This window comes from Ruditapes philippinarum, unplaced genomic scaffold (genome assembly GCF_026571515.1).
Source record: "Ruditapes philippinarum isolate M1 unplaced genomic scaffold, ASM2657151v2 ctg1308_1_1_1_1, whole genome shotgun sequence".
In the NCBI taxonomy this organism is placed as follows: domain Eukaryota; kingdom Metazoa; phylum Mollusca; class Bivalvia; order Venerida; family Veneridae; genus Ruditapes; species Ruditapes philippinarum.
Window position 1 is genome coordinate 36,989 of NW_026858950.1, and position 25,915 is coordinate 62,903.

The 25,915-nt window shown below is 32.9% G+C and overlaps 2 protein-coding genes across 3 annotated transcripts in view; both read right to left on the minus strand.

The window, feature by feature from the left end:
* Nucleotides 1–1,548: 1,548 nt before the first annotated feature.
* Nucleotides 1,549–10,867, minus strand: LOC132754757 (uncharacterized). The gene is made up of 7 exons (XM_060745446.1): nucleotides 10,497–10,867; nucleotides 8,942–9,202; nucleotides 5,453–5,698; nucleotides 4,584–4,724; nucleotides 3,881–3,953; nucleotides 2,112–2,164; nucleotides 1,549–1,835 (listed from the first exon to the last, which is right to left on the minus strand). Exons 1-7 carry the CDS (start codon nucleotides 10,825–10,827, stop codon nucleotides 1,822–1,824), a joined length of 1,119 nt encoding a protein of 372 aa, XP_060601429.1. The 5' UTR covers nucleotides 10,828–10,867; the 3' UTR covers nucleotides 1,549–1,821.
* A 4,700-nt stretch (nucleotides 10,868–15,567) lies between these two features.
* The window catches only part of LOC132754758 (thrombospondin type-1 domain-containing protein 4-like), a 53,404-nt gene continuing 43,056 nt past the window's right edge, over nucleotides 15,568–25,915 (minus strand). The window contains exons 10-18 of one of the 2 annotated variants that reach the window (XM_060745447.1): nucleotides 25,456–25,668; nucleotides 23,706–23,893; nucleotides 20,946–21,090; nucleotides 20,319–20,448; nucleotides 19,832–20,030; nucleotides 18,060–18,224; nucleotides 17,540–17,722; nucleotides 16,756–16,972; nucleotides 15,568–15,985 (exon numbers count right to left, since the gene is read on the minus strand). In XM_060745447.1, coding sequence (XP_060601430.1) covers nucleotides 15,855–15,985; nucleotides 16,756–16,972; nucleotides 17,540–17,722; nucleotides 18,060–18,224; nucleotides 19,832–20,030; nucleotides 20,319–20,448; nucleotides 20,946–21,090; nucleotides 23,706–23,893; nucleotides 25,456–25,668 — 1,571 coding nt within the window. In that variant the 3' untranslated portion in view covers nucleotides 15,568–15,854. The remainder of the gene's footprint in view (nucleotides 15,986–16,755; nucleotides 16,973–17,539; nucleotides 17,723–18,059; nucleotides 18,225–19,831; nucleotides 20,031–20,318; nucleotides 20,449–20,945; nucleotides 21,091–23,705; nucleotides 23,894–25,455; nucleotides 25,669–25,915) is intronic. The other variant, XM_060745448.1, reaches the window with a different exon arrangement.

Genomic DNA, 25,915 nt, shown 5'->3' on the forward strand with positions numbered 1-25,915 from the left:
CCTTGAATATTAGATGTTCTGCTTGTGCTATTCGACACTTTAGGGAACGTTTCAAACATCAAGGCGTTCAGAAGGTCGACCACGAAGTGGACGTTCGCGCGTCACGACGCGTGCACAAGACCGCTATGCTCGGAACACCCACCTGCGTAATCGAGTCTTTAATGCCACAGCGACTGTTACTAACACCACTGATACATATAAGACCGTATATCTGCCCAACCGTATATTTTCCAAAACTGCCCAACCGTATATCTGCCTAACCGTTCATCTGCCCAAACTGCCCAACCGTATATCTGCCCAAACTGCCCAACCGTATATACATGTATGTCCAAACTGCTTAACCGTATATACATGTATGTCCAAACTGCCCAACCGTATATCTGTCCAAACTGCCCAACCGTTTATCTGCCCAAACTGCCCAACCGTATATCTGCCCAATCATTTGCGCGAGTGTGGGCTTCATGGGCATCGGCCATATATTGGTCGTCACCGCGTAAATTGTATTAATCGGACACGTACACACCAACGCTAGCTTAGAAAAAAATGCAATACAGTAGTGTTCTTTTCTCTGACGAGTCGAGCCGAGATCAATACGCTGATTATCCGCTTACGATGCCAGGCAGACCTTCTTGCTGAAGGTGGCCATACCCGATAATAATTTGTGACCCCTTCTGCATTTTAACTACCATTTTACTACTTTTGGATAAACCCTCAACGATAATTTTTTCGCAATGAATTACTTTTTCAATACATATAAATCTACTTTAATCCTTATTTTATCTGCACTCAAATACAGGAGAGGTTTCTTTTTTGTTCAGTATATATGATGTTCAGTTATATCCGTTTGCCAAAAAAAAAACGAAAAGAAGAATTCGAATTTTACCATTTACTTGTAAAATGTCTCTTTCATGGCATTGTCAACCCTAGTAGATGAAAATAGGATTTAAAATGATAAAACAAGATATTTTTTGTCTTTTCATATCCCGCCAGACATTCGGAACGTCCTCGGTTATTATTTATAATAACGTCCTTACCCGAAGACTGACGGAAACAGCCGAAAAAGTGCGAAATATGATTTTGTAACGTGGTATTCTTACATATTCGAAGTAGTACATAGGGAATGAAACTACTGTGTACTACATGTAATTTACGCCACATATCATAACGTACAGTATCAATTTTATAACAAAATGATCCTAGATGAACAAAAATAGAAGTTTCTTAGTTACACTTTTAACAAACACACATGCATTTATGAGAAAAATAACGACCTAAAGCAGAAATAGCTGTTATACAGTATATACAGTATTTAACCTTTCATATAGGTCATGAAACGAAACACGTTGTGAAATTTGTACAGATTCTGTAATATTTTAACGCATATTAATTTCGACTTGTATATTTTATTTTCAATTTTATTTTCAATGATTTCTATTGAATTTTAAAAGGAACTATCTCATTTTAATGAAAATTGTAAGCACCCTTGTGAAGCCATATTTTCCTAAAATTCTAAAGATGTCATTTTTGAGGGATTAACATGAACAATCGTTTTATGAACATAGTTTTGATTCTTTTTTAGCTTTCCAAAGTACACAACTGATAAAATAACTAGAGCTTCATCTTATCTATAAAGTATTCAATTGGACAAATCCAAAAAAGACCCAAAGCATCTTCTGTTTTTTGTGTATTTTGGCATCCGTTGAATCAAGTTCAGGCATTGTTTATGGGCTCATTCTTGTAACTGGATCAATATTTGTAGAGGTTAAGAATTGTTTGTTCACTTCTAAAATGTCAATAGACGTAGAGAAATGTTTAATGACTTTAAGTTGCTGTGTCTGGAAAAAAATGAAAAGGTTGGCTTGCAATAAAGTTAGAAACAATTGGCATTTGTAAACTTGTCGGAAAAGCTGGGTATGAGCTTTTACATTGTTTATTTATATAAAATAACAAAATTCTAAAGTTATGGTGTAAAAAAGATTGTACAAAATAGCAAGTTGTAGAGAAATAACAATACAGGAATATTTGTTACAAAGACATGCGTGACTACAAGATTGTGAAGCGTTATAGTTTAACTTTAGTTAAACTTTACTGAATACAAAATTTAAAATTACCATAGATTTCATTTGGATTTAAAGAATCGTAATTCTCGAGTGCTGGACTTGTCCTGAAGTTACATAAAAAGAACATAATATTATATGCTTAAAAGTAATACACATGTCCCCATGTGGTTCGAACAAAGTATGTCATTGCTGTGCAAACAGCTTCGCCATTGTGGTTCCGACAAAAAATTAGTCATTACAAATAAGACAGATTCCGTGTTTGCGAATCAGACAAAATCCGTTATTAGGAATCAGACACAATCCGTTTTTGGGAATCAGACAAAGTCCATTATTGAAATTCAGACAAAATTCGTTATTGGGAATCAGACCAAGTCCGTTATTGGGAATCGGACAAAGTCCATTAGTGGGAATCAGACAAAATTCGTTATTGGGAGTCAGACAAAGTCCGTTTTTGGGAATCAGACAAAGTCCATGATTGGAAATCAGACAAAATTCGTTATTTGGAATCAGACAAAGTCCGTTTTTGGGAATCAGACATAGTCCGTAATTGGGAATCAGACAAAATACGTTATTGGGAATTAGACAAAATCCGTTATTGGAAAACAGTCAAAGTCCATTATTAGAAATCAGAAAAAATCCGTTATTGGGAATCAGACAAAGTCCGTTATTGAGAAGCAGACAAAGTCTGTTATTGGGAATCAAACAAAGTCCATTATTGGAAATCAGACAAAATTCGTTATTGGGAATCAGACAAAGTCCGTTTTTGGGAATCAGACATTGTCCGTAATTGGGAATCAGACAAAATACGTTATTGGGAATCAGACAAAATCCGTTGTTGGGAATCAGACTAAATCCGTTATTGGGAATCAGACAAAATCAGTTATTGGGAATCAGACAAAGTTCATTATTGGGAATCAGACAAAATCCGTTATTGGTAATCAGACAAAATCCGTTAATGGGAATCAGACAAAATCCGTAATTGGGAATCAGACAAAGTCCATTATTGGGAATCGGACAAAGCCCATTATTGGGAATCAGACAAAAATCGTAATTGGGAATCAGAAAAAATCCGTTATTGGGAATCAGACAAAGTCCGTTATTGGAATCAGACAAAATTCGTTATTGGGAATCAGACAAAATCCGTTATTGGGAATCAGACAAAATCCGTTATTGGGAATCAGACAAAATCTGTTATTGGTAATCAGACAATATCCGTTATTGGGAATCAGACAAAGTCTGTTATTGGGAATCAGACAAAATCCGTTATTGGGAATCAGACAAAGTCTGTTATTGGGAATCAGACAAAATTCGTTATTGGGAATCAGACAAAATCCGTTATTGGGAATCAGACAAAATCCGTTATTGGGAATCAGACAAAATCTGTTATTGGAATCAGACAATATCCGTCGCAATTCAGACAAAGTCTGTCGGTGCGAATCAGACAAATCCTTCATTTCGGTTCAGACAAAATGCTTCATTGCTGTTAAGACAATACCCGTCGTTGGTTTAGACAATATCCGTCATTGTGGTTCAGACTAGATGCGTCATTTTGTTTCAGGCAAGATGCGTTATTTAGTTTTAGACAAGTTGCGGACTGCGGTTCAGACTAGATGCGTTATTTCGTTTCAGACAAGATGCGTCATTGCGGTTCAGAAAGACGCGTCATTGCGGTTCAGACAAGATGAGTGATTGCGAATCGGAAAAATATGTCTATGCAAATTAAAAATCCATCCTTTCGGTTCTTATAAATTCTTTTTTAATTTTAATATATATTCGTGTTTGCAATATTTGTTATGAGCAGGAATGAAAAAAAAACTTACGTTGTTAACTGATATCCCACAGTGTCTTCAGTCATATTGGCACCATACTGCTTGTTTGTAGCCGTATCCGAACCTGAGAATAATGAAAAAATGTGTTTCTTTTATATACAGTACGGTGATGTATTTAACTAGATACAGTACGGTGATGTATTTTACTAGATACAGTACGGTATTGTATTTAACTAGATACGTTACGGTGATGTATTTTACACATTTAAGGTTAAGATCTTATTTATTTTGAACTCTTAAAAATCGCGTAATAAATGTACATATATTATGTCAGGACATTAAAGTTCTAATATAGTACTCTCGTCTTATTAGGCAACACACTGGAGGACCTTACAGTCTAAATATTCTATTTAGTTCTATACATAATGTTTATTTTTGCGACAGTTTGAGAAGCTTGTTCAAATTAACCACTTTTGAGCTTGAAAATGTCTTTGTGCTTCAAGTTATTTTGTACTTATTTATTAACAAAGATGATGTTTTCTGCTAAAATCTCATTACCACATTGTTTATAAGCATGTAACTATAAGTGCCACAGTATATTAACAAGTCTAATTCCTGTTATCACAAGAAAGGTTCAAGCTAAAAAAATATAGGCTCTTAAGTAAGGTACAGTGATCGGACAGTACGTGTACAAATCAAATTGTACAGGATCGCATGACGGGGTGGATCTACATAGATTTTGTAATCGATTTACTTGTTTTAGAAGATAATTTGTTGATTCTTTTACACACGACTAAAACACACAGTCCGAACACTAGCAGCGTTAGAACTTGACCAGAAGCAAAACCTACAATCACTATCATTAATATGCCTTGCATCAATATATTGTTGTTATCTGAAATAAAAAATAACACTTGAAAAATAACATTTTAAATATTTCAAATAAAAAATATCCTCCTGTTCGTATTTAAATAAATGTCACAACAATTTAGAAATGATACTGTTATACTACAGTGTTCTGGCCGGGTATATTTGTTTAGACAACATCAGACTAAAAGGGACTCCATGACATGGCGGGACTGGAAATATTTTGTCGAGATTATTACTCCATTTGATGTAGGTCTTCAGATCATTAGTCGCTCTGTTTCTATTCTTATTTAGAATAATGACCCAAAATTTAAAAGCGTTGCAACGCTTTTAAATCTAATCGGACTAAAATAGCATAAGCATACGGTTTTCAATGTATTTCTGAGTATATTATTGAGTTATCTTTTGTATATATTTCTGATTTAAGTGTCACAGTTGATCAAGGTGAGAAATTAAAATGTTATATGTTTTAAGGTTTACGGACCTCAGTCGTTTAAAAAACAGAGCAAAATGTCAGCAGATCTGAGATAAAATGTTTACTAAAAATCTACCAAATCTCAATTGAGGACTTACAAATTAATCAATTTTAATAATTCAGATAAGATATATCGATCTTAAGTGTACAGTACTGTTTCAGAAATATTACCCTAAGTTACAAGTGTAGTGGTGTTAAAAAGCTGAGTTCTTTAAAGCATGATGATACTATGTTTAATTTATTACAGCAGGTAACAGGGGATTTTAAATTTGCGGAAGTACCTTGAACATGAACAGTTACGCTTATTTCAACCTTTCTTTTCGAATCGAGTCTAATTGCTGTACAGGTATATCGCCCGTTGGTTTCCTTCGTGGCTGTTCCCAGTGACAAAAGTCTATTTGAACTATGGTTACCCCAAGACACTACACACGCTGGAGCACAGTTACTTGAGCACGTGATCACCGGAAGTTTATCCCCCACCGTTACAATGTAAATTTGCTCTTCAGGGAATATTTGTATTGTCAAAGCTAAAAATAGAAGTATCATGTATTTATGAGGTATAACCGGAACTACCTTGTGCTACTAAAATAGTTAAATGCTTTAAACCCATGATGAACTACAATGTGTATAATTAGCAAGACAGATTTATCTGACTAAATGACTATTCAAACTCAAATAGATCTTTATGCAAATTACTGATGAATTTTTTATACTTTTACCTAGTATCAGTAAAACATAATCAAAGTGCTGCAGCACTGAATGCGACGGACATGCAACCGGAGAGACATTAAGGCTTCTTTTAGAAAAAAAAACAAAACAAAAACAAAACACAAAATATATAACAGAGAAAATTCGTTCCATACAAGTTCGAGATTTGTAGAGCAATATATATTTTGTGTCCCAAACTGATATAATTCAGATTTTCTACTTTCAAGCACTTAAATACAGAATGAAATTTATGCCTAAAAACTCTGGTCAAACTTGTAAATCAGTGTCCTTATCGATTTATTCCAAGAAATGATATGTAAATAGAAAAAAACTGTTAACGAAATATTTCTAAAATAAAACCAGGCAAATAAACTTCAAACATAAATTATTGCATTATACATTCGAGAATGCTATTTAGAATTGCTTCGTGTTATATCATAGTGGGCATATAGACAATAAAATATAAGTCATTTTGTATTTTTTATGTCTCATTAAAAAAAAATTTGGTTAAAATCATCAGCAATTAATAGTGTATTTTTTAGATTTTTTTTATTTACAAGGTAAAGATGTAGAGGCCAGAGCACATCGTTTTTATTTTAATTTAAATGTCACTTAAGCACTACAGTGTTTAGTTGTCCTTTTCAATTTCACACTAAATTCCATTTTCAACTTGTTTGCTTCTTACAATTGTATAGAATTTCTAAAAGTATTGGTTTATTACATGTATAATGTGTACTCCCTAATCGCCTGTCCAAAAATCAGAACAGGTGAAGCAGAATCTATTTTTAGAATAGCGAAGGTTAACTCATATCATGACCTAGAAAAATATGTAAACAAACCACAAGATTCGGAAGTAGAACTGATATTATAACTTCCTTACCATGAAAGACTACATGGCGGTCAAGTGTTGAAAATTAAACTCTCTTCTTACATGTATTTTCAAAAATAGATATTTATACTAACCATTGTACTGTATCTAAGATATTAATAACTGCTGAATATTCAGCTAAACCCGCGGTATGAGTCATGAAAATAGTTCTTCTTTTATTAATGCGCGAGTTATCCTAGAGTCACGAAAAACTTTTGATAAACTTTCGATTTGTTAATAATAATGTTTTGTATAATGAAGAAATATTTATTTCCTACTAATAATGTCTTGGAACTCAGAGGTTACACCTTTAATGTAGTATAATTTGCTGTCCTACTTTTTCGACAGCGGTAAATCGTTTCGGCAGTAATTTGCATATTGCGCAATAATACTTCGGGACTACAACGTTTTTATCAATAATATACGTTCATATTTTAACTTGGATAACTTAATTTGAAATTGAAAAGGCTAAATATGGAAGATTTTAAGATATCCAGACAAAGTATGGGAGTTTTGAAGGATCAAATTCATGTACTATTTCTTGGGCTGTTAATCGGTTTAGGACACACTGCGCGATTGTAGCCAACGAATTCCCATGTAGATGACTTAGCTCTGAACGCGCCTGAGGGCGCGTCCGTCGCAAAAATCAGATACTGCTTATATAGACCTTAGTATGAAGAGGTCCATTACTATGAAAAATCGATCGGATGTAGTATTTTCTCGCACATGCGCAATCTGAGTAGGGCAAAAGATTATCACGAAGTAGAAGTTCATGTACAAATCTGAGTTAGTTGACGTTTAAAGTAAAAAAATAGCTTTGTGGCTAAAATCGCCATAAAAAATGCCATTACAGTAATTTTACAAAACTTTGAGAGGTTACGAACATTTCTGAGATGGGTAGCGAAATATAACACATTTATATCTCATCAACACATTTCAAAAAGTAGGTTAATGAATCCCATACTTTTTGTCACTTCATAAGATTATTTCCAAACATTGATAAGATATGTATATTTAATATTTTTATAAAATAACGATTATTATAGTTTGATCAACCGGTCACGTGTTCATCTGTTTGACACCATATATGCGCCGGCACCTTACACATAACCAAAGGAAGTGCACCGTACCAATTGTGTAATATTGCGAAATACACGAGTAACAAAATTCTATCTTAAACACCCTGCTGTTTCAATTTAAATGACTAATCGAATAGCCGTCTAATGATACTTTAAACAGAAGACTTTAGTATGCGCTTTTAATTGGTTAAATTTTCTTATATCTATTATAAATATCAAATCACATTTTATGGACCCACCGCTTTAAGTCATGCAAAAATTACTATTTTTTTTCTGTAGACATTATTTGAAATCACATTTATTTAAGCCTCTTTAAATCTGATAATAGAAAGAGATGGTGCTTTAGAAATTGCACTTGTAGACCATAGAACCCCTTTTCCGAGTACATTGTATTTTAAAGGTGACACATTTCAGAAAACTTAATGCAAAATATTGTTAAAATCTTACCCTTGTATACAAATTAATACAAAGGATCTCATGACGGAATCTAATGCATCATTCAGAGTCTTTCAAATTTAAAACAATCTGAATTAATGCAGAAATGTTCAGGTAAATTACTTGAATCTACCATTTATTTATCAAAATAAACTATTATTCTAAACTGATGGTTAATCATTAAAATTAATCTTTAGGTTTATATTAAATTGTTAATGAATTTGTTGTATTCTTTCGTATTAACCTTTTTTGCCATACGCAGAATATGTATGCGTGAAATGCTACTTCGTTTCTATGGAAATATCGTAAAAAGCTGTAAAGAAAAAAGCAACAACCACGTGCCTAATGCTAAGATGAAGTTACAGTTGCGCAATAAATATGTCCAAGGCAGATAAAATGCATTGAAAAAAGCAAACAATTTAGTTTAATACTTCGACTGGATTATTGATAGTTTAAACTTTTTCGATATATCTAAATACAAAACTTTGTCCCACAATCCACAAGTTCGGGTGCTTTAGGGTAAATGATGTTGTTCAAGGGATTTTGTGTAGATCGGGTGAGCACTATTCGCTTTATTTAAATCATTCTTTAATTCAAATTGATTTCTGATCATTAAAAATTTTATTTATGACTTTTTACTTCTCATAAATTACAATTAATATAACATATCGAATTCTTACTTCTTACACTCAAAGTAAAGTTATTATCGAAGACAGTTTCGTTTAGTATAGTTCTGAATGTAACATTCTTCCCATCAAGATGTTTATTAACTTGAGGTATCCAAATAAAATCATCTTGCTGGATAAAAAGCGCAGTTTGATCGCTTGTTAACCCATCTAAAAGCCATAGTGTTGTTGCGTTGACATGTGGTTTATCCGGTGCGTACACGTACAACGGCTCATTTTCCTCCAGTGTTCCGTTTGGTTTAGTCTTTAGTTCTTCTAAAAGAAAACAACAACAACAACAACAAAAAATCAACAACAAAAAAAACAATTACCCCCCCCCCCCCCCCCAAAAAAAAAAAAATAAAAAAATAAAATATGAATATGTACATTTAACACATTTAAAACATTTTTTTCATATTCTGTATACCTAAGACATTTGTCAAACTACAAGTGTCGTATAACAATAGCAGGAAGCTAAGAAAATAAGATTTAGCTACTTTAAATGAGATAACTTCCGTTGCTTTAGTGCCTCATTCACGAATTCGGCGTTTCCTCGTAAAAATGGTCTCAATTACGTTTTATCTGCTTAATTACGTATTAAATGACGCGAGTTGATTGGAAAATGTCACAGGTACACCGAATATAAAAAATCATAATGTAATATGTACTTTATTGTATTTAAAGATATCAACGAAACTAAAAATCGCCATCAATACGCTAGTTAGGTCGTCATTTTCACGAATGATTTTGAAAAATAAACATTTTACTGGAAATATTTTTGATGAGGTTCAGAGTTTATTATCTTAGCAACCGTATGCGCTAATTCATTTCTTCCAATTTGGTGTACAATAAAAAAACTGGTCAATTTTCATATCACGGTGCTTGTTTTAGCTACTTTTGCACAATTCCTGCGTTATTTGCACAATCTTGCGTTACTGAATATACACGGTGAGTAATGACAACAAATAACAAGTAGTTGGAAATTGAAGACACTGCTTTATTGAGTCTGTTCATGAGAGGTGATATTAAATCGTTCACATCCCTAGCACAAGCTTAAGCGCTATCGTTCATACCCCCCTAGCACCGGCTTAAGCACTATTGTTCACACATGAGCACCGGCTTAAGCGCTTTTCAATCCATAACAATTTAAATTATTGGAATCATTATACCTAAAGACCCAGGAAAATTCAACAACACTGGGATGTGAGGAAAGTATAGGGTAATGTTTTTGTCATTACACTTAACTGCTTTTTAAATAAAATTTATGGGAAATCGAATAAATAAGCACGAAGAAAACGCAATGGCCGTGTGGTGTAGTAGTTCGCATACTGACCCGGCAATCCAGAGACCCGTGGTTCGAGTCCCGGCTGCGGCGTGCCATTTTTTTCGTGTCGTTTACCTGCGTATAATTTCCCAATCATGACTTTCTGTCTTCCATATATGTGTCATATTCCCTTTGATATAATTAACAAATGCGTGTTTTAATGACATGTGTTTTTTAAATGTGTTTGTACTCCAGCTTTACCTCTTTAGAGCTGATATTTAATTAATAGTTAAACTGTTCACTTACCCATTACATGTAAGTGGAAGCATTCCAATTCAGGATTTTCAGGATATAGTGTTTTGTCTGCTAATGTTAAGTACATTCGATCATCTATCAACATCACATCATTCAACTCTATGCTCACTACAGTCCTGTTGTCAGGATGACGTATCAGAAGATCTATATTAGTTCTGTTGTACAATACTCGTCTATAAGTAGTAGACTTATATATTTTATATTGTTCTATATAACCGTCAGATGTCCAGACATAGACGAATAAGTCATCCAACCATCCAAACTTAATTTTTGATGTTTTGTATTCTAGATTTCTTGTATAGGTCACTGTTGACCCCTCCATTGCAAACACTGTTTTTCTGTCTGCTATGCATCGATCTGAGAAATATATTTAAAATTCATACAGAAAAATGTCTGCCTCAGGGTTTTTCTATTTAACATGCTCAGATAACTTTCTCTGCAGTTTTCCTGCAAAATAGTGATACAATAATGTTTCAAACGCCCGAAAAAATTTCGAGGTATAATGTTATGCACCTGATCGTCCGTCCGTCTGTATGCAGTTTTCGTGCCCGGCCTGTATCTTTGGAAACTACTTGGCAGTTATGATAACCATAATATGACGACGTGCAGCGTGCAGTTTTGACCTTTCATTTTGTATCAGTTTGAACCAAACAAAAATTTTCTTGCATAAATACTACCTTTAATGAGACGTTGTGCAGAACGCAGGTTCCGGCTTCCTGATATCAAAATTGGTTCAATAATGGCCCGCCCCAGGGTTCACTTGATTTACATGTATGTAGATATTATTAATAAAACACATCTGAACTTTATTGTGTGAAAATACGATGGCCATTTGGCACGGAAGACCACAAAATAACTGGTATTCATTTTCAAATTGGCTTTGCTGAAACGAAAGCTACTTTAACCGTACAACTTCAAATGTATATAAAACTCTTAAACTGCAATAAATACATTAATCCTGACCCTTTGGACAATACATTGTATATTGTAGTTTGTGTTATCCGAATCATATGATTTGTCCGAACATGAATGACACTAGTAATTTACGGAATTTTAATCCATGTTGTTTCCATTATTGGTTATATTAGGTTATTGTACACCTAGACAACACAGTTATAACATTGTGATTTATTTTTGTATCTGTATCTATTATTGTGTGTGCAATCATACAAAAACATTTTGCACATTTGGCGGCCATATTGACTTGTTCTACTACGGTGCAAGAATATTGTCATCTTGATATATATTCTAATACTTAATTATTGCCCTTGACTTAGTTATATTTGACCTGTAGGTCTAAAACTTTTCAAGAATTTGTACTTATGCACCTTGGGGTTTGCTTGTGTGGGGGCACCTGTGTCCTAAGGGGTCATTTCTTGTTAGTTTTATTTTGGCCTAGAGTTAAGACATTTGACATATAGCATTGCCTTGTTGGCCTCTACAAAATAGGTTTTAATCATGCCCCTTGGGTCGATGTTGGCCCCGCCCCTGAGGTCACTCACTTTGTTGATATAGTCTTGTTTGAGAAATTCTTATTTTGTGAAACAACGTACAATGCTTAGAGCTAAACTATTTTGAATATAACATTACATTGTCTGTGAATGTTTTCAAAATTATTTCTGTGAGCAAGGAACGTTACACTCATTTCGTCGTGCTGGCCTCAAGGTTATAAAACTATTTCCTGAGTTCTAGCTTAAGTATCAGGATTTTCATTGGTCAGTGTACATTCTGTGTCAGATTCTGACCAATCATAGACCTAAGATCTGAGTAAAATTATAACCAAGGCCCCTGTTTGGTTCCAGGAACGGATTCAAGAATGTTTCAATAATCTTACATGATTTCTCCCAGCTTCTGTAATTTCTGTTTATACATGCACATGTAGTTTATACATCTCCTTGGTAGCATAATTGCTTATTTTGAGGCTAAATGGCTGATTTCATATGACCTTATATATGATTTTCCTTAAATACATTTATAACGCTGCAGTAGTATAAAAGTATTTATAACTCAACTTACAAACCACTTACATTAAATAACAGCTGTTGTGATCACTACAATTGAAATAAAAAAAAACTAACCTAATGCTTCTTTTCCTTCCTTAGTTAGTCCATTCGTTGATCCGAATATGATAATCAGTATACAGCAAACAAATATGTCCATGTTTGTAAATGTCTATAATGTATCTGAATATGTACAAAAATGATTTATGAATAAACAGGATTATAACTTTTTCAGTAACTTTCTTCCTGTCTTGGTTGAATATTAATTAAAAAGTTTTAAAACACGGAAACCAAACTACTTGTGCTCACCAACTTTTTAAGTACACTTTCCTTCAACTCTGACGCTGTGGACTCCCTTTGCTTCGATGACGAATTTGAGCGTAGCCAGTCAAATCACTAGGAGGAGTTTGCGTTATTATAAATAATAACCGAATTCTTCCGATTGTATGAAAAATAATACGTTTTATTGTACTTATATATTATTTATACATATGACCTCAATATTTTGATGTTCATAATTTTGAAAATTGTCCATAACTGAAGAGGAAACACAAACCGTGCCCTCGTATTGTTTATTCTTACTTGTGATACCAATCGGAACGTCCTCGGCTATTATCTATAATAACCTCGGAGTAAATACGGTTTGAATGTAGTTCTTGTAAACCTAAACCATGGATATTACCTTTGATGATGTATAACGAATGTTTTTATATTTGGCATCCAAAGGAAAATAAAGTTTATTTTGGTAAAGTTATAAATGAACATATGTCTGGCAATCAAAACGGATTTAGAAATGCTCACTGATCAATGTACAATTGTACCCAAATCCGAATAAATCAATCACAACTTCTCGGCCCTTTCCGTCCGTCAGTCTTCGGATAAGGACCTCGAACACAATAGTATGAATATACAGAACGGATGCGGTATTTCGGTAAAATAACACGAATGGGCACTGATGGTCTTGTTCCAACAGTAAGCTGGTAAGTCGCCATATGTCCTAAAAAACAACATGCAAAACAACAACAACAACAACAACAACAAAAAAGCTGATATACATTTTCATTGGAAAAGTAATTAAGATAAATAGTATACCGAATGCTAGATATAACGTTATGCAGAATGTGCGTGTATTTTAAACCTTCAGTTACCACACTGTCTATAACGGAAGTAATCTAGAAAATTAAAATAATCTTTTTTTAGCATGAGAATTTACGAATACATCTCAAAGTTCATTCTCTTAATCTCTAAAGGGGGAATTTGGGGTAAAATAAATGATTACTGCCTATATTAAAGAATCCATTTTTACTTATAGTTGTATTTTATTTTATGTATCTGTCTGGAATTACATGAATATGTTTTTACCAAATGAAAAGCCTCTGCAGATGTTTTACACAGATAAATTACTTGAATACGTCTGAGTGCCCACAATATAAATCCTGTGATGTTTGGACCAATGTTGCTTCTGTATATGCGAACAATTCCATTATTCCTTGGCACTCTGATTAATACAGTACTTTCAGTACTTTGATTAGTAACGAGAAAGGCATCATTTTATAAATTAGAGAAAAAATGAACATTGACTTTACGTATCTAACTTTAAAGGGACTCCACTGAGGTTTTTTTTACATGATGGGACTGAAAATATTTTTTCCAGACAAATGTACCATTTGATGTAGGTTTAGACCACTAATTTCTTTGCGAAATTCCAGATCATTCGCGATTTTCGTTTTTCTAGGATAATTATTCAAATTGTAAAAAAACGACCAAAAATGAAAAGCGTTTAAACGTTTTTCACTCAAATCAGACTAAGAAAAGCATAAAAATACGATTTTCAAAATATATTTCTTAAATATCTTTGCATATATTTCTGTTTAAAGTGTCCAAGCTCATTTATGTAAGAAATTCAAATGTTATGTTTTCAGGCTTCAAGCATAAGAATATTAAATAAAAAGAAACGTTAGGTTGTACTCACCAATTTAAAATGTAATTTAAGAAAAAAATATTTTATGGAAGGAAATGACAATACGAAGCATTCTGAAAAATGGTTACATTTTTATTTACCCAAAATGAAAAAAACAAACATTATGTACATACTACATAAAAGCAAATATTTTAGACATATTATTCTTGTAACTGTCACAAGTTTATTTAATTACAATGATCGGATGTATATGCATATATTAAACTCGCAACGGGAACTTTACATGTACCACGTGACTGTAAACTATGTGATAATATGCAACGGTTACGTTTGCACACACATAAATATAATTAAGATATTAAGGGTTTTGTCGGCCTGTTTCTTATGTGACGCACACAACCGACCCAAATTCAAGTATACTATTTTTATCGGACTATTTTAGAGCATTATTGAAGGGTATTTTATTCCTTTGATATATATTACTTAAGAAACACGATTGTTTTTTTAAAACATTTAATGACACACAAAATACGGAGAAGAGAATGTTTAACATTCAATTCAAGTAAAAAGTACCTTGTAATTCCCTAATTTTGCTGTGAATAATATTATTATCCTCCTACGAGCAAAACTACTCTTGAATTTTTATATTACCGCCCAGAGGTTTCTGTAACGCATTGGGTAAAGCCCAAAACAGATGAACTCTGCAGATATAAAAAAGAAACAAATGTTGTTAAGGCTTCTTAAAAACTATCCTTCTTCCACTTCTTCTAATATATACTATATATTCTTGGGTCAAATCTGGTGCTTTCTCTTATTGTGAAATATAATTATGCCAATCTAACATGCAAAATAAACAAACAAATATCCACGATATATATAATACAAAATAATGAGAGAAATAAGAAAAAAAAATCTTCTATCACTAAAGTAGTTAACTGTCTTGTTTTTAATAAACAGTATAATTTTAAGGACTTCAACTATATCCCCAGTTTATTTCTACTTTTAATATCCGTTTTTTTTTCATAGAGAAAAACAGAAGATTATCCAACAAAAATAAAGTTTTAAGAGTGCAAAACATTAATTGGTTTTCATCTACGACGGTTGAAAATTCAAAACAGTTTGATTTCTTCCCCCCCCCCCACCCCGAGCATACAGAACACGTCACGTGACGTAATAATGTAATTCTGTATTGATACTTCCACGTGCATGGCAGACGACAGTTGCTAGACGCATATATATATATTTGTATTTACAGATGAACAAAAACATTTCTACTGTACAGGCTTATCCAATCAATGGTTGAGACTGAGACACGTGACTTGCACTTTATAACAGGCACAGTAGTTTCATTTCCGTATATTGAAAATACTTTGTTCATAACTTTCATGTACTGTCTTTTTTATTTCAGGACCTGTTTTCAGTCTATTTTCAAGAATTTCTTTTCAAATTTTCGCACGTGTTGCAACATATTTTCTGATAATATTTATATTGACACAGGTTAGCTCGGAGCACCATACTACATTGTTTGAATTTATCTTCACATCCTGGTATAACTGGATCTGTAGATTAAAATAGAAAATATTTTTTTAAATTTGTATTTCGTATGCTACCCACTTTTGTCACTGGAATGAACCATATATGTATAGGAATGAACCATATATGTATAGGAATGAACCATATGGGTATAACTGAATCATAAAAGAAACAAAAAGATATATAGAATGAACCATATTGGCTTAATTAAATGAATTATATTGGCTTAAATGAACCATATTGGCTTAAATAAGGTTTATACAACCACATTAGTTAAGCTTCGAAATGAGCTATATTGGCTAATATGCACCATATTTGCTTATTGAATGATTTTGATTTATATTGGCTCAAATCAATGTTAAAATGAACTATATAAACGGATATAAAGCATATTGGCTGATATGAATCATATTTGCTAAAAAAAGACATAATTATGATCTTTAATGAAACATAAAAGTTTACAGTACTACACAAAAATGAAGATTGGAGATGAGCAGATAATAATTATGTAACGAAAGCTTGCTTTAAATTAATCAACTGACGGCGTGGGCGAGTGGTTAACGCGTCGAAATAGTAATCTAATGATCGCTAGCCGCATATGGGTTCAAACCCCGTCAGGAGCAAGTCGTTGTTTCTTTACGCAAGAAACGCTCATTGCTCAGTACTGGTCGGTTCCAGGAACTGATTCGAAAATGTGTCTGTTAGCTTATAGCTTCATAAATAATCGAACTTAAATAATTTCAATATAAACCAAAGTGGAGTCATGAAGTTTGTCATATTTGCTAACCGTATTTACCATATTTAGCGGGAGCGGGCGGTGGTGGCGCATTTGTCACGTGATTATCTATCTTCTCAGTTGGTCTGGATTCGTCCGAAAGAGGACATCGTCTTTGTGTGCATGGTTCCCGGTCTGCTGGCTTACTGGCAGGATCGCATCCAGAACTCGTCTGCATTGCGTCGTCTAGGCAACGAATATCACGTGACTTTTGTCCTGATCCACATGTCGCGGAACACTGAAAAAATCAATGACTTTTGAAATATATTCAATTGTTTATTCTTTTTTTGTCAAACTGAAACTATAGTTTAAAGTTTAGAAAAATAAATTTCCTATGATAGAGTCTCGCTATTGAGTGCAGAAGTATAAATGTTATTTAGGTAATTTGAATATTGCTTTGGACAATGTGAAATTATTAGAATAAACAGACGGTGAGGATCGAATATAAGAAATAAAGATGTTTCTACTAGCAACATGAATGATATTTTATTATATTTATATTTATATGTAAATGCATATTTGCTCATGGTAATCACTCTACAAAATCTGTGTACAGTGTTTCTATAGTGCCTGTGTACAGCGCCCCTATAGTACCTGTGTACAGCGTTCCTATAGTACCTATGTACAGCATTACATTCAGTATATTCAAGAACAAATATATACAGAAATGCGAAAGAACATACATATACTTTAAATTTGTTATGCATGCTTGTCCAATATGTATAATTTCTCTTCATTTTACATAATAAAATTGAAACAATAAACCATGCTAGCTATATTTTTTCAAGATACGTAACTAACAAACCTGACTCCATTCATTCATATACCATTCCGGTTGGCACGGCTTAAAGTCACATGACATATACGTTGCCGGTTTCTCCTCATACACACATGCGCTCTCCGACACCACAGTGACTCTTCCGCCATGTCTTTTCGATGCGCACGCAATCTCGCGATTTTGATATACCATACCACAGGTCCCATTACACTGGTGATAAAATAAGCATGTTCTTGGAATCTGATATCATTTATCTTTATTAATTCATAGATCACTTCAAATATTACATGTACATGTTTGAAATCATATTTTAACAATATAATTATGCATGATTTATGATATAATACACCACTGCAAATGTACATTTAAAAGAAACCGCTGGACTTAAAAGGTTATTTAATCCATGTACGATAATTTGATGTCAAAAATCTTTAAAAGTTAGATAACCTTTTATTTTACGTATTTCATCGTTTGCAAACAATATGTTACATGTATGTTATAACTTAAAAAAAACCTTATAAAATTTTTAACGTAATTTGCCAGTTACCTCAGACCATGGGCCAGTGAGCCAAAATCCTCCACAGTCGTCATCTCGGCAGGTTTTCTCGCTCTGCGGCTTTTCCCGATCTGGGCATGCGGTCAGTTCATTTCCGGTATCACTGAAGCAGTGCACGTGACGTGAAATTGTTCCATAGGCACATGTTGCCGGACACTAATTGATTGTAAAAATAATTATGATAGACATGATGTTATTTCTTGTAAACATTGCAGACAAAAGTAAAGGAAACTGATAAAGGCACATGTCACACTATAGTATTTGAGAAGAACGTATAAATTTCGAAGGAAAGTTTTCATAAAATGTTCTAATTAGTAAACATGGTTTGATTGTAGGAAATTGATTTCAAAGATTGTCTAATAACGCATGTGTGTAACGTATAACAAAAGTATATCTAGCGTACTAAAATTGTATGGTATCTCTAATCACCGTCAACTTAATAAATATCAGCGTTTGGGTAACGTTCACGAGAAAATAAGAAATGTATGTAAAACGTATGAGTTACGTTTATAAAACATATGAGTAATGTATGTGAAACGTATTATAGTAACGTATGAAAAAAATATATGAGTAACGTATGTAAATTGTATGAGTAACGTACGTAAAACGTAAAAGTAAATTTGTTAAATGTATGAGTAACGTATGTGAAACATATGTGTAAATATGTAAAAGTTATGAGTAATGTTTATGAAATGTATGAGTAACGTATGTAAAACGAATGAGTAATATTTTAAATGTATGATTAACGTATGTTTAACATATGAGTAATGTATGTGAAATGTATGAGTTACGTTTGTAAAACGTATGAGTAACCTATATGAAAGATATGAGTAACGTATGTGAAAGGTTACGTAAAATAATGACTTTAACAAGGGCAAAATTTCGCTCGATCAACATTTCGGACTAATTGGCAAGGTTAAATAAGCGCGAATATTGATTTTCGAAACATCTTAAATTCGCAAAAAAATTCGCTTTTTACAGAATGCTATAAAGTTTACCGGGTGTGGGGTAATGAGATTTGATTTGCAATTACAAATATGAAACGTATGCGAAACGTTTGAGTGACGTATGTGAAAGGTTACGTAAAATCAGATACTTTGGTAAAGAAACATTTCGCGCTATCAACATTTCGGACTAATTGGCAAGGTTAAATAAGCGCACATTTCTACTGTCAATTCAGATAAATTTTAAAGATTCTCCAGAAACATTGATTTTCGAAAAATCTTTTATTCGCAAAAACTACACTTTTTACAGTACGATATTTAGTTTTCCGTGGTGGGAGTCATTAGTCTAAATTTTGCTGATTTGATTTGTAAATTTCGCCCGAATACATACTTTTCAAATCTCCGGTATGAGACTTTGATTTGTATTTTTCACCAAAATACATACTATACAAATCCCGTTGGAGGACGCTGACCACTTACATTGTACTCAAATTTTATATGATATTCATGAATTCGTCGATAATTTTTGTTTCTTCGCACAACCCTGCGCATAAAAAAAATTGATATACCTACTTCACTTATCTGTTCCTTTTTTAAACTTAAGTTTGGAATGGAATTTATTATGCAAATGATAGAATTGTCAACGACTATATAATTTTTTGACTTAGTACAGGAGATATAAAATTATAACTAAATAATTCTTTGAATTTTGTATTTACAGAATTATTTACAACTTTTCAGAAGACAATTAAGCTAGAGGCCTAAAACGGGTTTGTAAAATGTTGGTGTAACATTTCTGTATTAGATTTAAAATCTTACATGTTCCGGCCATTCCGTGTAATACCAACCGGAAGTACATGATCCGGTATCACATGATCTCTCCTCTTGTCTTACTGAAGGTGAACCGCATTCATAATCAGAAACTTGTTCACCGTTTGGTCGCGTGCACACATACCGCCGTGTTTTGTACCCGGTTCCACAAGACACACTGCACTTACTCCACGCTCCTGGTTTCCAGCTGTAATATACATATGCAGTCAACATTTTGTTCCCTATAACAACTTTTCCCTCAAAATTTCTTGATATATTCAGAAAATCCATCTTTAAAAAGAAATAAAAATCAAAAGAAAGAGTCGCTATTCTAATTGAGCTGATCTTTTTCTCGAAATGGGTTTCTTAGTAGCGAAGACATACTAAGATTTGATTATACCATTTTGGTAAGAGCTGTCTTGAGGCCTTTCTTTATTTACATTATCACAACATATCATAGGATGGAATTTGATATAAATCTATTGACATGACAGACCTTGGTGGGCAAGGACCATAGTTACATTCCTTCACCACTGCCGCCGGCTTCTCTTCGCCACTACAGAATGTGTTGTTGACCTTCACCTTCTTGTCTGTCACGAGACATTGAAGGATTGGAGACTGTTTACCTGTAAATAGAACAATCAATCGCTTACATCAAAACCAGAAACTGCTTACATCAAAACAATCAATCGTTTACATCAAAACAACCAACCGCTTACATCAAAGCAATCAATTGCTTACATCAATGCAATCAACCGCTTACATCAAAACAATCAACCGCTTACACCAAAACAACCAATCTCTAACATCAAAGCAATCAACCGCTTACATCAAAGCAATCAATCGCTTACATTAAAGCAATCAATCGCTTACATCAAAGCAATCAACCGCTTACATCAAAACAATCAACTGCTTACATCAAAACAATCAACCGCTTACATCAAATAAATCAACTTCAGATGTTAAAAAACAAAACACCGCTTACATCAGAAACTCACGTAACTCATTAAGTTTTTTGTTTTTGTTTTATTAGGGTGGAGACACGAAAGTCGTTTGTGGCGTCGTCCTGGAGTAAAGTCATCATTAATCAAATAATGTAAGAAATATCATAACGAAAACGTACCTTGCCCGCACGTGCTACTGCACGTGGAGTATCCCGCCACGGTCCACGAGTACAAAGATGGTATTCTGTTATCATTATTATACATGTCTTCAATGGCGACACTTGTTTCACTGTCGTCTGTTATTACACCGGATTTTGTTGCTTGCTGTTATAAAATGATTAACTTTTATAATGTGAACAGTTTTTATATAATAATAATAATAATAATAATAATAATAATAATAATGATAACAAAAATAATAATAATATATAATATATAAATATAAATATAATATAATAATTAAATAACTTCCTTTATGTATCAACTGAGGAAGCTGTCAGAATAAAGCGAAACATGTTTTGATACTTAAATTTGTGTTGGTATTTGATCCAATTGTACTACATAGTCAGTAAGAATTTCATAGATTTCAAAAAAATTCTGTGATTAAGATGAGCAAAGTATATCTTTAAATTACATATATGGCATTTAATCTTTATGATTACATATATTATGATTATTATACTCAAACATTCTTCAGTTAAATTAATTGACTTTCGTAAATGGTCAGAAATGAGGCCAATCCACTTACTTATGAGGTAAATAATTTGAGGATGTATTCACTTGAGGTTACAATTGTTCAAAATGAAACCATTTGTATATACTAATTCCTTTAAACAATTTTAACAATAGTATATGTTTTCCTGAAAGTGGTTTTGAAACAATCTGTTTCGGTGTGATTTCTTTGAAACTAGGAAATTTTTTCATAGAATATATATTGTTGTAATCGTAAGAGTAGGTTATGTATTGAATTGAAATATTCCTTCCTGTTCAATCATTGGTTACTTTTTTCTGGGGTTTCATATTGTAACAAAAGGGAATGTGTTTTTAATCTTTGCCTATGATACAAAAGAGAAAGAACATCAAAACACTGGGAAATCTGATTAATACTCGGGGGCTACGCCCCTCGTACAAATCATATAGCCTCGTGTTTCGATCACAGGTGGCAGTATCAGTGTTTGGACATCCCACCCCTATCTGCCCCTGGACCCCTATTACAACCCTGAAAAAAAATAATTCAACACTCTAAGGCTTACTATAAGGTACCAAATACAAAACCACCGATGAAATTATATGAAAAAGAAATTTCCACTATCAAAATTATAGTTATAGAAAGGTGAAAAGCCTAGTATATGTTCATTTGCCAAACAATGTGGAACACGGGAAATCGTCGTTTCGGCGACTGAGGCGCATTCCGGCGGGATTTCGCTGCATCATTCATTAATATCAATAAAAAGAACTAGAATTCCACAGCTTATCTAATTCAAGTTCACTATCATTCCGATTTTTTCTGTTTCACGGTATTTTTTGAATTGTCGTAGCCATTTTGCAGTCTGATACCTGGGTTGAAATACGCGATCTGATTGGACGAGCCAAATTGTGCGTAAAACACACAGGTATCAGAATCCAAAATGGCTACGACAAGTAAAAAAATACCGTGAAATAGAAAAAATCGATAGAATATTGATATTCGTTAGACTTGAATTAAGTAAGCTTTGGAATTCAAGTTCTTTTTATTGATGTAAATGAATGACGCAGCAAAATGCCTTTGGAATGCGCCTCAGTCGCCGAAAAGACGATTTCCCGTGTTCCACGTGGTTTGGCAAATGAACATATAGTAGGCTTTTCACCTTTCTATAACTATAATTTTGATAGTGGAATTTTTTTTTTTTTATATAATTCCATCGGTGGTTTTGTATTTGGTACCTTATAGTAAGCCTTAGAGTGTTGAATTATTTTTTTCAGGGTTGTAGTAGGGGTCCAGGGGCAGATAGGGGTGGGGTGTCCAAACACTGATATATACTGCCACCTGTTTCTATTACTTACCATCTATATAAATATTGATTGTTTATAAGGTTTTTTTATGGCTATTATACTCAAAATTTCCCAAATTTACATGACATGGGTTGTTGCAAATTGTTACAAAAAATAAATCATTTTATGACGGAATTCATCGTCGCATACCCACGGCCGAACCATTAACATTTATCAGTATAAACATTTATCAGTTATGTTATGTTACATGTTTATCAACTGTGGGTATCCGACGCTGGACGGAATTTTTTGTTTTTTCTAGAAAAATGTAAAAATATTAAACAGAAGAGAAGCAGGATTGACTTGAACTGATGACACAAAGTACACACAAGTACACACAAGTACATACAAGTACACACAAGTACACACAAGTACATACAAGTACACACAAGTACATACAAGTACACACAAGTACATACAAGTACACACAAGTAAACACATGTACATACAAGTACATACTAGTAAACACAAGTACATACAAGTACATACAAGTAAACACAAGTACATACAAGTAAACACAAGTACACACAAGAACTCTACAAGTACCATACAAGTATTATTAGTTGATTTTAGCATTAAACTCCCTTACATTTAGGAAAGGCATTTGCTTTCAGTTGAAGTTCATTATAACTTGCAAAACAAGGTGTTATTTATATATTATATAGTGCCATGAAAAATGTACATTTTAGGGAGAAAAATTTTTTTTTTAAGATTATGAATGTTTAAAACAATTTTTTTAAATAATGAATTAATTTGTATATAATTAGCAAAATTAGTAAATAATGTTCGACTTGGTAAAATATTAAATAAATAATTAAGTGAAATATCCCGCGTTTATTACCAATTAATAAAAAATAAAGTAAAACATCTTCAGAAAAATACAAAATGTAATAGATAACTAAACCTACTAAAGCATCGTTTCTGTTACTTATGACGTCATCATCTCCAGTTACTATGGTGACAGTTTCATTTCCGGTATCATCAACTGAATCGTATATTATAATACTAGAGTTGTCGCCCGTTGTTTTAGTCGCCGCTGTCGTTGTCGTCGCTGTTGTTGTCGCCGCTGTCGTCGTTGTTGTTGTTGATTCAACATCTGTTAAACAGGATAGAAAAGTTTAACATGTTTAAGAATTTTATTTGGTTTTTATAGTAAACATTATAAGGGTTTTTACTCTTGTATTATTATTTTGTCGGGAATGATATAATCACTAAGTTTTAGCGAAATTTTATACATGCAAATAAGGTGTAAATCATCGTTTTCCCTTAACCCTCTTATTGTAATAATCATAAAACTTTCGTGGTTCAGTAAAAGTTGACAATCATTGGAAATCATTAACTACCGATGGACGGATGAACGATATCTCACGTTAGATACCGTTCATGAAATAACATGCTTTAATTCAAATTAGACATATTCAGTAAGAATTTCATAGATTTCAAAAAAATCATGTGATTAAAATATTTTACTTAAGGATGAGCATAGTATATCTTTAAATTGCAAATATTGCATTATGATTGCATATATTATCATTATTATACTCAAACATTCTTAAGTGAACTTAATTGACTTTCGTAAATGGTCAGACACTTACTTATGAGGTAAATAATTTGAGGATGTATTCACTTGAGGTTACCATTGTTCAAAATGAAACCATTTGTAATTACTAATACTTTAAGCAATTTTAACAATAGTATGTATTCCTGAAAGTGGTTATGAAACAATCTGTTTCGATGTGATTTCTTTGAAAACTGGGAAAGGATTTCGTAGAATATATATTGTTGTAATCGAAAGAGTAGGTAACGTGTCAAATTGAAATATTTCTTCCTCTTAATAAAGAGTATGTCAAATAAGAAAGTCTAGTCATGTTTATAAGATTATATGTTTGATTTTTTGTACAATGTTATTGATAAAACTAAAGACTTACATATAAATAAAGTTTCACTATTTCTAGCCCGTGCACTCGTGCGCCCGTGCACATGTGATACCGTTAAATAGAGAGGTTTGCTACAGTTTTCATATAGACAGAATGAAAACCGTTCGGTTGATTTTTTTCAAACTTTGCATGATATCAAAATATGGTGTAACGTTGAAGCAAAATTTTAAGGGGCACCAATCTCGCTTGTGAATTAATTGCCCTCGAGTTTTTAAGTTGTTTTTTTAGGCTATTTCAGGGGCAGATAACTTATACTTAAGTCTGATTTTTACAACTGTTGGTTTATATTTTACACTTTTATTCTTGGTCACGATACAAAAGTTCATGCCATTCCATAAAACAATTATGCCATCTTGTTTTCATTTTAATAAGTAAAGTGACTAAAAATATACCATTTTAAAGAAAATTAGCGAAGTTTTAGATAAAAAAAAAATAAACTGCACTTTACCTATTTTCAAAATTTTGTATAATGGCTCTAAAGAAAAATTGCTGTATAAAAAGCATAACAAAAAATACCTTAAGTAAAAGCCTTTATTGTGAATTTCCTACCATTGAAATAAGAAAAAAATCAAATTCAAGGGCAGATAACTCAAAAGCGAGACCGATGACCCCCGTTTGCTAAACTGTTTCTGTTATCATGCAAAGTTTAAATATACATTCATATCCCTGTAATACACTTTAACAAATTTCTAAAGAGGTTACTTAGTAGACTAAGATCTACCATATTGGTTTTGTCCCGTATCAAGAGCTGATCGTGAGTTTTCCAAATCATGCTGGTTGTCTACCGTGTTAGTTTGTGACGTCACACCTTCATGCTCCACATGCACACGTTCTTTTTTGTTCTTTTTAAACTTAAAATCGTAAGAGAAAATAGGTCGTTTTTTATCAGCGTTTATCGTATTGACACTTGTTTCTTTTTCACTTGGAATTCTACCTACAAACAAAAACGTGAAATCAGAAGCTGTCACGTTCTCTTTTTCTGAGGTAATGCAATGTGACGTCACGGTAAAATTATGTGACGTCACGGTTAATCATATAGAGCATGAATCGCGAAAAGGAAAGTAAAGCTATTTTAAATAGGAAATAATCGGGTTCAAATCCATGCAAAAACGGTTATATTTAAAGGTATGGATTAGCACCAGTCCTGATAGTAGAAAAAGTGGCAAAGTGGCAATGCATAG